Below are 12,962 nucleotides of genomic sequence, written 5' to 3' on the forward strand. Positions count from 1 at the left end.
AGTTTTAAAATCTGCAATACACTGAATGTCCACTGGGGGCAGGCTTCAAAAATACACCACTCCTCATAGACATTTATGTTATATGACAAAGACATAATGAATTAGATTCATATAGCGCTTTTTTTGGTCACTCAAAGTGCTTTACACTATTGACCCATTATTCATTCGCTCACACATTCACACTCTGGTGGTGGTCAACTACATATGTAGCCACAGCTGCCCTGGGGCAGACTGACAGAAGCCCAAGGACACAACAGACTGACTAGGACAGAGCGGGATTCGAACCTCCAACCCTTTGGTTTTTTGGACAACTCACTCTACCATCTGAGCCACAGCCACCCAACATATTTCAGTTGTTTAGATTATGTCTGCCTAAATATGACATCATGGTGACACAAAACTCATTTTCCAGACCCAGCCTGCAACAGCTGAGCCTGTATGGTCCTTCACTATAACTTCCCTCAAAGACACCAGTTAGGATTCAGAATGGGTGAAATTCATTTATTACACTAAAATACGCTTATTGGTGCATTTAGTGTCAGACTTTACCAGCAGTAGATTGTGATTTTGTTTGTCTTTGTATAGTTTCACTTTAATTTAGTCATCCAGTCATTTTGACAGTGTTTATAGATTTCATGATATGCCCCGTTTCCACTGCGTGGTATCGGCTCGACTCGACTCGGCTCAGCTCAGCCTTTTTGCGTTTCCAGTACAAAAAAGGACCTGGAATCTGGTACCCAGTACTAGTTTTTTGGTATCACCTCCGCTGAGGTTCCAGGACTGGGGACCAGATACTAAAACATGACGTGTAAACACTGCAGACCACTGATTGGTCAGACAGTATTCTCTGTGACCTGCTGTTTTACAAAAAACAGATGCGGAAATGGACAGTAAATATAGCGGTACATTAATCCACATGATAACAGCCCAAAACTACACCATGGTCGGTCGAGGAGATTCAGTCTTTGGTGGCCGAAGTAAAAATTCAGACGAGACAACATGCAACAAGCGAGTTTATCAGCAACTCTCTGAAGAGACGACATGGAAGTAACGCGCTGCATGGCTATGACGTCCAGGTACTGTAAAGTCAGTAGTATCTTGTAATGAAAATGGTCTCCAGGAATACTGAGTCGAGTCGAGCCAAGCCGAGTCGAGGTGGTTCCACATAGTGGAAACGCAGCAATAGTTGTATGTGCCAATATTTATTGAATAACATAGTGCCTTCATAACATTAAACAGGATGTTCTTAGTTAATGTGGTTCATTAAGGTTTCATGACTTGCTCTTCTCCAACTCCACCCTCTTAATCCAAATATAGGAACTTTTTTCCTAATAACCAGTACAGTCATATCAAGCATCTTGAGGTTTCTAAACTGTAGAACCAATGGATGATGCCACTTTAACCTGACTTATGTGTACAACATATCTGTCATATTTACCTGTTGCCCTCGGCCTCATCAATGGAATCAGGAAGCTCTCTCCTCCTGGTCTCAGGAAGCATAAAACCAAGACCACCACTGATAAAGGTGAGGCTGCTGGAGACCACTATGGGTATGATCCAGTGGCACGTGGCTGTGATGTTGAGCAGTGGAGCCACTATTCCCCCTAATCTGGCTGATATGGAGCTCAACCCTGTGGCTGTTTGTCTGAGTAGAGAAGAGAACAGGGATTAAATGAGTCACATTTGTCTCATAATTTAAAGAGGCATTAAAGTGGAACTGTGTAACATTATTATTTTAATTCTTGGTAGTTCTTCTTGGTTCAACTGGACTGGTTTAGCTCTTTCTTTCCCTTAATTAAACAGATTCAAAGTAATTGTGATAGTTAAATTGCATGTTAGGGGGGGAATGGAAATCCTCCCCCCTCCCACTAGGGTCTCCAGGGCCAAATATGCCACTTATAACTTCTCTGTCGTGGTCCTGGTGGCCTAGATCTCATCTTTCGTGAGAAACATCACGGTTTACGGCACTATGACACAAACACACTCTCAGCCAGGCATTGCTGTTCCATCTTTAGCTGCTGTTGTGTGCTTTTTCCTAATCTGCACATGGTTGGAGGGGGAGGGTTAAGCATGGGTTTTACGACATTGAATATGTACTTCAAAAGTGTGGGGAGAGCTCCACAGAGACAGATGCTACAAAAACAGCGATGAAGAACCAAAATGGTAAAATCTTACAGAGTTCCACTTTAAAGAGTCAACATCATAAAGACAGGAAAGTCAGAAGAGTAAGAAAACACAAAGGCCTGAAACATGGTGTAGTTTGACAACCTACCGAACAGTTGTCGGAAACAGCTCCTGCACCAACACATTACATACAGAACCAGCCCAGATAAGGAAAAAGCGAGAAACAGCAGCTAGAGATGTAACAGCGATGCCACACCCTGGAAAAAAAAATAATATCAGAAACATCACCAGAATAAACTAAAAGGTTTTGCAGTTCATGAATACACAGTCAGATTTGTAAGTATTTCATAATTATAACTTATGTAGTGTATTTAGTTATCAGAGTTTATTATATTTTAAAGTGTCATTATTAAACTGTGGATGAATTTAGTGAATCAGAAAAGTCACATATTTAAATCAAAATATTATTAGCACTGTTTCAATCGAAATTATATTTATATGTATGCACACGATGGTTTTTTTGGTTAAGTTTGGGTAAGAATTTGTTTTGGAAAGACATCAAAGCTTTATTTAATACAGACTTTCAAAGGACAGTAATTCTTAAATGAAATTGAAAACATACATTTTGGCTTTTCCAAAACAAATTCATTCAGTCATTTACCTTGAGGAACAGCCAAGATCAGTATACTAGAGAGCCCTGCAGTGGCGAGTGTTAGCATGAATAGTGGTTTTCTTCCAAACACCTCCAACAGCCAAATGCAAAGTATATGAGCAGGGATTTCGATAGCACCGAATATGAACTGTGTCAGGAAAACGTTCAAGCCCAAGTTTGCGATATTCAAGTGCAAGCCCAATGAGGAGGCAATCAATGAAAACCTGTTGGAAACAGAAGTAAAACAAAGTCAGACCATGTCCAGCATTAATTATCAAACATTCAAAACATTTTAAAAATAAATTATTACCGTGCCAGTAATATAGTGACAAAATATCTTGATAGTAGACGTGATCTAAAAACATCTTTAATGCCTCCATCGTTCACAGCTTTTTTCATTGAAATCTGGAACAGAAAGATTATATCAACAACTGGTATCTGTGACTTTTTTTCCTCCATCAAAGATACATCACACTCATGAACCAGAAAGTATGTCTGATGAACACAGCTACTTCAATGCTGATTGACTCTGGCAAATGCTTGGAGAGTAATGAACTTTTTGGAGATGTAGGGACAGAGTCATAAGCTGCTATGACCACTCAGGAGGTCCAGGTAGGACAGAGGGAGGACCCTGACATTCAACCAACCTGGTACCTCCAAAGTCAGAACCAAAATCCAAATAGTGAGGTAGTTGGAGTTATAGAGCCAGGGAGTCTTCTCTTAAAAGTGTGGTGGAGGTGAGTGATTAGGAATAGAATCTTCTATCATCATGTCAAGATTGCCAAAGACGACTGTTGGAGCAGTTGATACTGATAGAGAGGCTGTGTGCTCCTCAAGATGATTCCATGCACTTGGGATTTGAGAGGACATTGCAGATGATCAGGGAGAAACTGGCTTTACTGGCCTGGTTTGAACATTGTGAGAGGTGTTTCCTCCGAAATCCACCAGGATATTCAAACAGACTGACCAGGATGGCTGAGTGGTTAAGGTGTTGGACTTAAGATCCAATGGATGGAAGTCCACGTGGGTTCAAACCCCACTCCTGGTATAGAAAGAACAGGTCAACTCATGCAACATGCAGACCAAGGACTCAAATTTCAAACTGAAGGGGCTGTGTAAATGCACAGGCAACACCAAGACCCAAAAAAACACCTAATACTCTCGAACAGGACCACTGGAAGGTTTAACCACCTACTCATGAACATGAACTTCTTCTGAAACCCCAGTGATGTAAACATGTGGACTCCATGACAAATCATAAAACTATAGAGGGTTGCACTAAAAGTGCGTACATTTCTGTGTCACATGTTTTACATCAGCAAGATTTTGATGCTGAATCATGTTATTTTAGGAAATAAAGATGAATGAAAGTAATCCAGTCCAAGTGTCAGTACATTTTCCAGTAGAGAGTCTGGGATTGTGTGTTTGTTGATGGCTGCTGCCTTCATTATCAGCTGTTTTGCCTCTTCTGTTCTCCCTCTGCTCAACAACCACCTGGCCGACTCTGGAATAAACCTGATGGAAAGAAGAAAAATAACACTGAATGTCACTTCATAAACTCTAGGTTACAAATAAGATTATTGACAGCTGTAACAAAGGGCAATACACACCATATGTAAAGTAAAACTACTCCGAGTGGAGCTGCTATGATGATCTGAACCAGTCTCCAGTCTCTGATGAAGTATTCCAAACCAGCAAGGGCACATTGTCCAACAGAAGTAAAGAGAAGAGTCAAACATACTCCCCATGACCGTTTGGATGCACCGATCCACTCTGTGACTACAAAAGGGAAAGGGAATTATAACCATTTTAATCATAGTCCCTCCACTGTCAGAGGTTCAACACATTAATGGACACGTTAAGGCAAGGCAAGGAAGATTTATTTGTATAGCACAATTCATACACAGGGCTTTACAAAAATGGAAAAGAGACAGATTAAAAACACACAATTACAATTAAAACATAATCAATAAAACAGAAATAATAATCATTTAAAACTAAGTAAAAGAGAAGAGTGCACATAGAACCCTTTCAGTTGTTCTATGCACAGTTGAACAGAGCTGTTTTCAGCCTGGACTTAAACATTGTCAGACTAGAGACCTGTCTTGTGTCATAAGGAAGACTCTTCCAGAGTTTAGCTGCATAGAACTGAAACGCAGCTTCACTTTGTTTAGTCCTGACTCTGGGCACCAGCAAAAGACCAGTCCCTGAGGTTCTCAGGGTCCGAGATGGTTCATATGGGACCAACATGTCACAGATGTACTTTGGTGCTATACCATGGAGAGACTTTTAAACGAGCAGAGCTGTTTTAAAGTCTATTCTCTGAGCCACAGGAAGCCAGACAGAGATCTGAGCACAGGACTAATATGGTCGTACTTCCTGGTTCTAGTCAGAACTCGAGCAGCAGCGTTCTGGATCTACTGCCGCTGTCTGACAGCTCGTTTAGCTGTATTAATCCATTTGCTGCTTGATTGTGGGTCTTCCTGCCTTCAGTTAAGTCTCAGTAACACATTAAATCAGCCTTTCCTAGCCCAGCCCCATTAGCAATGACACACCAGAATTCAATGTGTCCCAATACTTTCATCTCTATGGTGTTTTCTTCTATTATTCCGTTGTATGTAAGGTGGTTGAAATGGTCACTGAAACTCATAACAGTTGATTTTCCCCATTGCCAGATAAGAAAAAATGAATCACAAAAAAAACCAAATCATGTTATAGCAAAATTTGATTCAGACATCGTTCTGAGTCTGGTATTTAACGTAGTATCTTGCCATTAAAAAAATACATTAACAACTGTATTTAAAGTCTTAATTGTGAAGATCGTTGTGACCCTTTGCTTCCAAAAGAATTTGGTGTATCCACTTGTTCTGCATATATAATATAATAATATCTAATTGATTAATACAATAACACTAATTGGAAATAAATGATATTATTATTATTGATGTTAAGTCACATTTGTCATATGGTCTCGTCAGCTTTCTTTCAGGTATTAATTGCAGCATTTAAATATGTATAAAAGTAATTCACATACTCAGTACAATAGAGGTGACTCGATAGCCTCCAGCTCCCACTCCCGCAAAGAACGAGAACACTATATATGAATACATATCAGGGCAAAACCCTGTTGCTAATACAAATATGAATGATATAACTGCCGGAACTTGAATTGCCCGTTTCCGACCAAACCTGTAACAAAGAAAAATACAATGATACAATATAGACATATATACAGTAGTTATAGACAATTACATATTAACTATAACTTACAATGAGTCTAAAGTCTAATATAGGTTTATTGTCTCTCTCTAATGTAATCTTTAACAGTACAGAATGATGTCCAGGGTTTCACTGTCAGTAGGTTTTTATATTCATCTTTTTGTTAATGTCTGAATTAATGTAAGATACTTACGATTCAGCAAGAGGTCCAAACAGAAGAGAACCAAAAAGAATTCCAACCATGGAAACGGCTTGTATGATTTCCAACAAATTAGCTTTGTCACAAACTAGATCAAACTGTAGAAAGAAAGAATGAACTGACTTCATTCCGAAACAACTGTGACTATACACACCCAACACAAGCAAGAAAAAAAGCAAACATCAAAACACCAAAAAAAAACTTGGAACACAGTCATCTAAACAGAGCAGTGATGTTAAAAAGTTATTTGTGTGTGTGTGTGTGTGGGGGGGGGGGGGTAAAAGAAGCAGAAGAGGCTGTTAAGTGGAACCTTGTGGCACCCCACAAATTACATCCTGAAGATCTGAATTAAATCTTCTTAAGGTGAAGACACACCACCCTAGCTGCTGTCATCAGTCATTGTTGTCAGCAGAGAGTGTTGAATAGTCTAGAAGGGTTATTGTTGTTGTACTTGTTGAACAGATGGTTAGTAATAAGAAGATACTGGTGTTGTCAGCTCTCAGGCTCCTTCTTGTGGAAGAAGGAAGATGCTGCAGATGAAAACTGAGGAGAAATCGCACTATGCTAACAATGCTAACAGGGTTCACTTCATGGAATGAATGAAGTCCATAGGCAGCACTGACTGGCACTCATTCAGATACGATATGAGCAGTGAATGGCCTACTATAGAAGACAATAATAGTGTGAAGTACTTGGTATAGCTGTATTCACATGTAAACATCTTGTTCACTGATTCACTAGACAAGGGCTATCCCTCCACCAATCAGATTGGTCCGACTTAACGGCGGGTAGTGGCCGACTATACATGTTGAATGGGTTGAAAAGACTGGCGATGGCATTCACGGCAGCTGATGGCATGGAACACACCAAGTAGACTCATGTCACTGACCTCGCCAGACTGCCTCACAACCTCTGACCACTGAAAATCGGGTTGGTGTGTCTTCACCTTTAAACATCACAGACTAAACCACTGTACAGAACTATGCCCAAATCCCAAGTACTCTAGCTTTGACAGCAGTAGGTTTACCTCCATATACCTACGTAAACAGCAGGTTTATGTAGGTATATTTCAATCAGAAGACCCCCTTAAACTAAAGTACCCAAAGAAAGATAGAACATTCTGAATATACAGTATATATCAGAAGAAAGAGAAGAAAAACTGAAGATACACTATGACTATCAATCCTCACTTACATCAGTGACTATGGTGGCTGTGTACAGTGTGCTTTTGTAGACCCATCCATTCTGGCAGCTCGTGGTCTTGTTGAGTCCAAACTCCCTGATGGCATCGATGTCCCAGTCTACAGGGACGAACATCTGACACCTGCTGAAGGTTCCATCTGCCTCCCTGGGCAGAGTCAGGTTCAGCTGCTCATCTGTGGTCAGGTTTGGATCCAGACCCAGGATCCAGTCTGTGTTACAGTGTCGATCTGGATTCTTCTCTATGAAAAGAAAACTTGCCAACAAAAATCCTTGAATGAAGTTTATAAAGCATAGTGCAGCCAGAGTGACCCTCTGGAATAATCCAAATTCTCCAATGTTCCTGAGGATCTCTCCAAAATCAGCCATGATGACACAGTCTGTGTGTCCGTTCTGTGGACTGACCACTCTGCACGTGCATTAAATACTGTTCTGTAATGTTTAACCTGAGTATATTACATTACATGCAATTCATTTGGGCTGTCATTACCTGAAGTGCACTAAAAAGTTTATTATTCCTCAATAGCTCATTTTAGTTAAGTTGGGTGAAAGTCCAGAATTTTATCTTGAAATTTAGGGCAACCAGTTAGAAAGCCTGAAATCCATCTGGAATCTGACATCTGTGCTTTAATCCATGTGAAATATGAAGGCGGGACTAACAGTCACCGAGTAAACCAATCACAGATAAGATGGAAGTACTCTTTTGTCAGAGAAATTTAAGAATACAGGGTGTAATCTGTTAGCCTGGCCAACCATCTGGTTTTCTCAGTGTATTCAGTACTAAGAAAACAGTCTGGAACTGGTCCATTTGCTGTGAATTATGCCCAATCTATTTTGTACTGGACCAATCGCAAGTCTTGGGGGCAGGTGTTTTGCAATGCCTCATTCGCACCAACTTCTTTCTGTTGCGAGTCAAAGTCAGTTCCAAGTCCGCAAATCTTTTTACAGCTGTTGTCGGTTGTTTGATTCAAAAATAAGGGTTGAATTTCAGATCACACCCTGTAATCTTACATTTCTCTGACAAAAGCGTCATGTTACTCTTATCTGTGACTGGTTTACTGGGCCCTGTCCGTCTTTCTCACTAAAATACATTTATTGGTGGACTTGAGGTCTGCCGTAGATTGACAGTTTCAGTTTAATTTAGTCATCCAGTCATTATTAGTGTTTATATATTTAATAATTTTCATATTACTATTACTGGAAACAGTTGTAGGTGCCAACATTTATTGAATAACATAGTGCCTTCATAATGTTAAATAGGATGCTCTAGTTAATGTGGTCATGTTTTCATTAAAGGGGTCATATTTTGTTAAACCAACTTTTATCAGTCTTTGGTACATTTATTTGTGTATTTGGGGACCCTTATAATTCAAAAAGTTAGAATTTGAACCCTCCAAATGCCATAGGAACTGGCATGACATACAATGCTGTTTCATGAGATCAGTCTCCAATGGGCATTAAAGAGTCAACATCATAAAGAGAAAAGTACGAAGAGCAAAGGAACACAAATGCCTGAAACTTGGGGTAGTTTGACAGCCTACTGAATAGATGTCAGAAACAGCTCCTGCACCAACACAACACATATAAAACCAGTCCAGATTAGGAAAAAGCACCAAACAGCAGCCATAAAAAAGTCTGGTGGTGTGAGGTCTGCTGAACGTGGAGGGTATTTAACGAAACCCCTCCGTCCAATCCACCTGTTTGTCCAGTTCACCAGACCTCCCACCACTAGACTTTTTTTTATGGGGATCCCTAAAAGACAAAGTCTACGCTATGAGACCTGCAACAGTCACTGAATTGAGAGCAGCCACTGAACGTGAATGCACGCAAATACCAAGGGAATTGTTTTGTGATGAGTGTGATTCCATTGCTTTGCATTGTCAGCAGAGTCTGGACCAAAACTGACGTCAGTTTGAGAACAGATGGTGACAAAACAATAAAATGATGTTTGTAAATTCTATTACATTTTGAAAAGTAAATGAATTTTAATAAACACCTACTTTACAATTATTTAAAGCGTGTATACATCTTTTGGGACACCCTGTATATTTATTTTAACTTACCAGTGGGTTTCCACAAAATAACCTACATTTTCTTTTTCCTCCACCTTGGATAACAATAGTTACAAACCTTGGTATTTTAATTGTTGATGACGGGAACACAGATTAATAGTGGATATCACAGGTTATAACATGAAAAAAGAAGAAGAGGAAGTTCTGAGCCATAGCAGAAACAAGGTGGACTTTGTGGAAGACAACCCACCCTCTAAATGACTCCTTATAGGGTAGTGAAAACACAATTTTCATTTTCATATAACTGTATATTAATAACAATCAGATAATGAGTTTTATATAAAGTGTTTATACTAACAAAACATCATGACAAGTGTGGTGGAAAAATTTACTTTTTATATTTTATACTCTTTATATTTTATACTGTTAGTACATCTTCTTTTAATGCTGAGTCATTATTCATTATGTGTGATGTTTACCACTCTGTAACACCCCCAACCCAGGAACGGAGTTCTTGCCTTGAGTTAAAACCCAAACACCTAAATGTCTGAATGTGTAGATAGAGAATGGCGCCTGCACTCCAGATTGGATCCAAGCAAGGTTAGAGTGGAGAGGTCATCATGACCTCTTCACGGAGCAGAGAAGGAGTAGTATGGGGTGGTACGATGTACGTAAGGAATGACATCATAGTTTGAGGGGGTTGGATTTGGTTCTATATAATCTTTAGTTTTCTCTTGTTTAATCAGACTTCACTTACAGAGTTTCTCTGTGACTGACTTCTCAATAAATGCATTTATTTATTTTAACTCTAACTTTCTCTCCTCCTCTTTGTGTGTGGGTTATCAGTTGAACATTTCCATAACAAATTGGCGTTGTCGGCAGGGTTCCATGTGTGCTGTCGGGCGGGGAACGGAGGTTGGTGGACTGATCATCCTACGGGCCAAAAAGCGGCTGTAGCCCCGTGGTAAAACGACACCGCAGACGGGGGACCGGCCCCGAGCCCCGCCCGTCTCACCACTGGAATCGGAACTGAGTTCAACGCCACACACGGTGAGAAAGTTACAGTTTGGGGTGTTGGGGCTTTTACTCTCTGTGTTCCAAACTCACGTCACTGGGCACGTCACTGAAACAATAGTGGCGTGCGATTCGGGTTTATATATATATAAAAAAATAAAAAATAAAATAAAATAAAAAAATAAAAATGAAAAATAAAAAAATAATAAATAAAAAATAAGAATAAGTATATATATATATATAGACCTGAGTCGGGTTGCTATTGTATGCAAATACAATAGAGTACAGGCGTTTTTGTGAGATTTTTTCGCCTTCAACCAAAAAGAAAATCGTATAGGGTTGCTATTGTATGCAAATACAATAGAGTACAGGCGTTTTTGGGAGATTTTTTCGCCTTCAACCAAAAAGAAAATCGTATAAGGTTGCTAGTGTATGCAAATGCAATAGAGTACAGGCGTTTTTGGGAGATTTTTTCGCCTGCCTTCAACCAAAAAGAAAAATCGTATAAGGTTGCTACTGTATGTAAATACAGTAGAGTAAAGTTTATAACAAACTTGAAAGCGTTTTAGGTGATTTTTTCGCTGACAACTGAAAAGAAAAATCAGGGTTTTTTAGTATTTTGTTCGCCAAGGAACAAAAACCACTTAGAAGACGTTCTAAGTGTAAAAATGGGAAACCGGCCGGGGCACAGTGACGGGGGTGTGGACAGAGAGGCCCCTATTCCAAAACCCATGGGTAAAAAGAAAATATGGGGAAATTGTGCTTGAATGTGCTGATTATTGGGTAAACATGGGTATTTTTTCTAAAATGCCAACTTTGGGTGTGCAAAAACTGAATGAGTTAAAGGGAGGCAAAGAGAGAAAAAACAAGGTCAGGGAATTTAAACAATAGGAACCTTGTAACAAATGTTTTGAGATGTGGTGAATGAAGCAAAAACAAACTGAGGCATGTGTAACCATAGATGACACCATCTAGCTGTGTTTTTTTCCCTTTATGCCTAATTTGTTAGAATATTTAAACCACTTCTTTTCATTCATAACTTTATACTTCCCTTGTATTTTTGTGCGACGTCTGTGCTACGTCTGTAAGATCTGGTAAATTATGCTGCTGGTTATAAAAACAGATATAAAACAGATTATACAGATTAAACAGTTATATTTTCGATTGTCAAGGAGCTTGAGCTCCGCCACTTTACCATATACCATATGCCCCCCCCTTGTGTTTCTGTGCAGGCAGCGAAGTTGGTGTCCGGGTCTGGACGCCTGCCCACAAAGACGCCGCGAGAACCCGCCCCCCCTCCCGGAACACTCAGCCGTAATTCCAGAACCGGCCAAACGTCAACGGGCCCCAGCAGGCCCCCCCAGGTCTGCTGACCCCCGGCCTTCTCCACCACCGGAGCCGGACTCCACACAACCCGACTCCACCCCTGCTGCTGATGCTGCAGGCAGGGGGGAGGACTGACTTCTGGCACAGCTGCACAAATGCCCATGGTGGAAGTCAGCGGACCAGACGGTCCTGTTGTGGTGTTCAGGGCATGGACATTCACTGAAACATCTACCTGATCCATCCGAGGGACTTTCTGCAATGAACACAGACCCACTGGGTCCGAACTCAGGCGGCTTCTGGCTGCACAGATGACCCCTAGCCTCTGCCGGACGTTTTTTCCCACCTGAGGCTGTCTGTCTGCATGGAGAAACCTGAAACAGGCCTGATGAGACAGTGGAAGATTCTAGACGCAGGGCAGGGGTCACTTTCATCAGACACTCCGGACTGGTCCGCCCGACCCCCCCCCCCCCGGGGAACAGCGTGGGCGGGGACCGGAGAACACTCGAGGCCCACCTACACCCGGAAAGGGGTGGTCCGACATGTGAAGGGGTGGGCCACCTCTGTGGCCAACCAGGACATGGGAAAAGGGACTGCCCACAGAGAAGGCGGGGCGGAGACAGCCACGTGGAGGGAACGGGGCAGGGGATTGGCTCGCGGCCCTGGAGGGCGGGTCTCCAGACACGGATTCCACACCCACTACAGCTTCTGCTGCACTGCCCAAGGGAGGAGGAGGTGACACACACACACACACACACACACACACGCTCAGCTGTGTACTGACTCCTATCAGAAGCTCCCTGTGGTTGATCTTACTATAAGCAGGTTTAAGTTATTGTTTTTAGTAGATAGTGGAGCTACATACTCTGTGATCAGACATGTAGACTTAACACCTACACTAAAGTTGAGTGGAAAAACTATTATTTCTGTGTCGGCTGGTGGTAAACAGGACAGAGAGAGCTTTACTGTTCCGTTGACATGTGTTTCACAAGAATGTACTTTCTAACATTCTTTTTTTACTCGCACCCGTCTGTCCCATTAATTTGTGTGGGCGGGATTTGATGTGCAAATTGGGGGTAAAACTTGAATCGTGTCCAGAGGGGTTAACGATAACTCAACAAAACACAGTCGCAGGCACAGATCTCCACTCACATTGTGTGTACGCACACACAATGGTTAGGTATGCTGCTGGGTGACCAGATTCTGTATACCACTGGAA

The 12,962-nt window shown here is 41.2% G+C and overlaps 1 protein-coding gene and 1 non-coding gene across 2 annotated transcripts; one reads left to right on the forward strand and one right to left on the reverse strand.

The window, feature by feature from the left end:
- Positions 1-1,432: 1,432 nt before the first annotated feature.
- Positions 1,433-12,962, reverse strand: LOC115436727 (solute carrier family 22 member 13-like). The gene is made up of 10 exons (XM_030159645.1): positions 12,958-12,962; positions 7,389-7,794; positions 6,189-6,292; positions 5,811-5,965; positions 4,387-4,555; positions 4,171-4,291; positions 3,087-3,181; positions 2,786-3,000; positions 2,273-2,381; positions 1,433-1,645 (listed from the first exon to the last, which is right to left on the reverse strand). Exons 2-10 carry the CDS (start codon positions 7,761-7,763, stop codon positions 1,435-1,437), a joined length of 1,554 nt encoding a protein of 517 aa, XP_030015505.1. The 5' UTR covers positions 7,764-7,794; positions 12,958-12,962; the 3' UTR covers positions 1,433-1,434.
- On the forward strand, positions 3,742-3,824 carry trnal-uaa (transfer RNA leucine (anticodon UAA)). Its single transcript has one exon. It is a non-coding gene; the product is annotated as a tRNA-Leu (tRNA).

The sequence above is a fragment of the Sphaeramia orbicularis genome, chromosome 17 (genome assembly GCF_902148855.1).
Source record: "Sphaeramia orbicularis chromosome 17, fSphaOr1.1, whole genome shotgun sequence".
NCBI lineage: Eukaryota > Metazoa > Chordata > Actinopteri > Kurtiformes > Apogonidae > Sphaeramia > Sphaeramia orbicularis.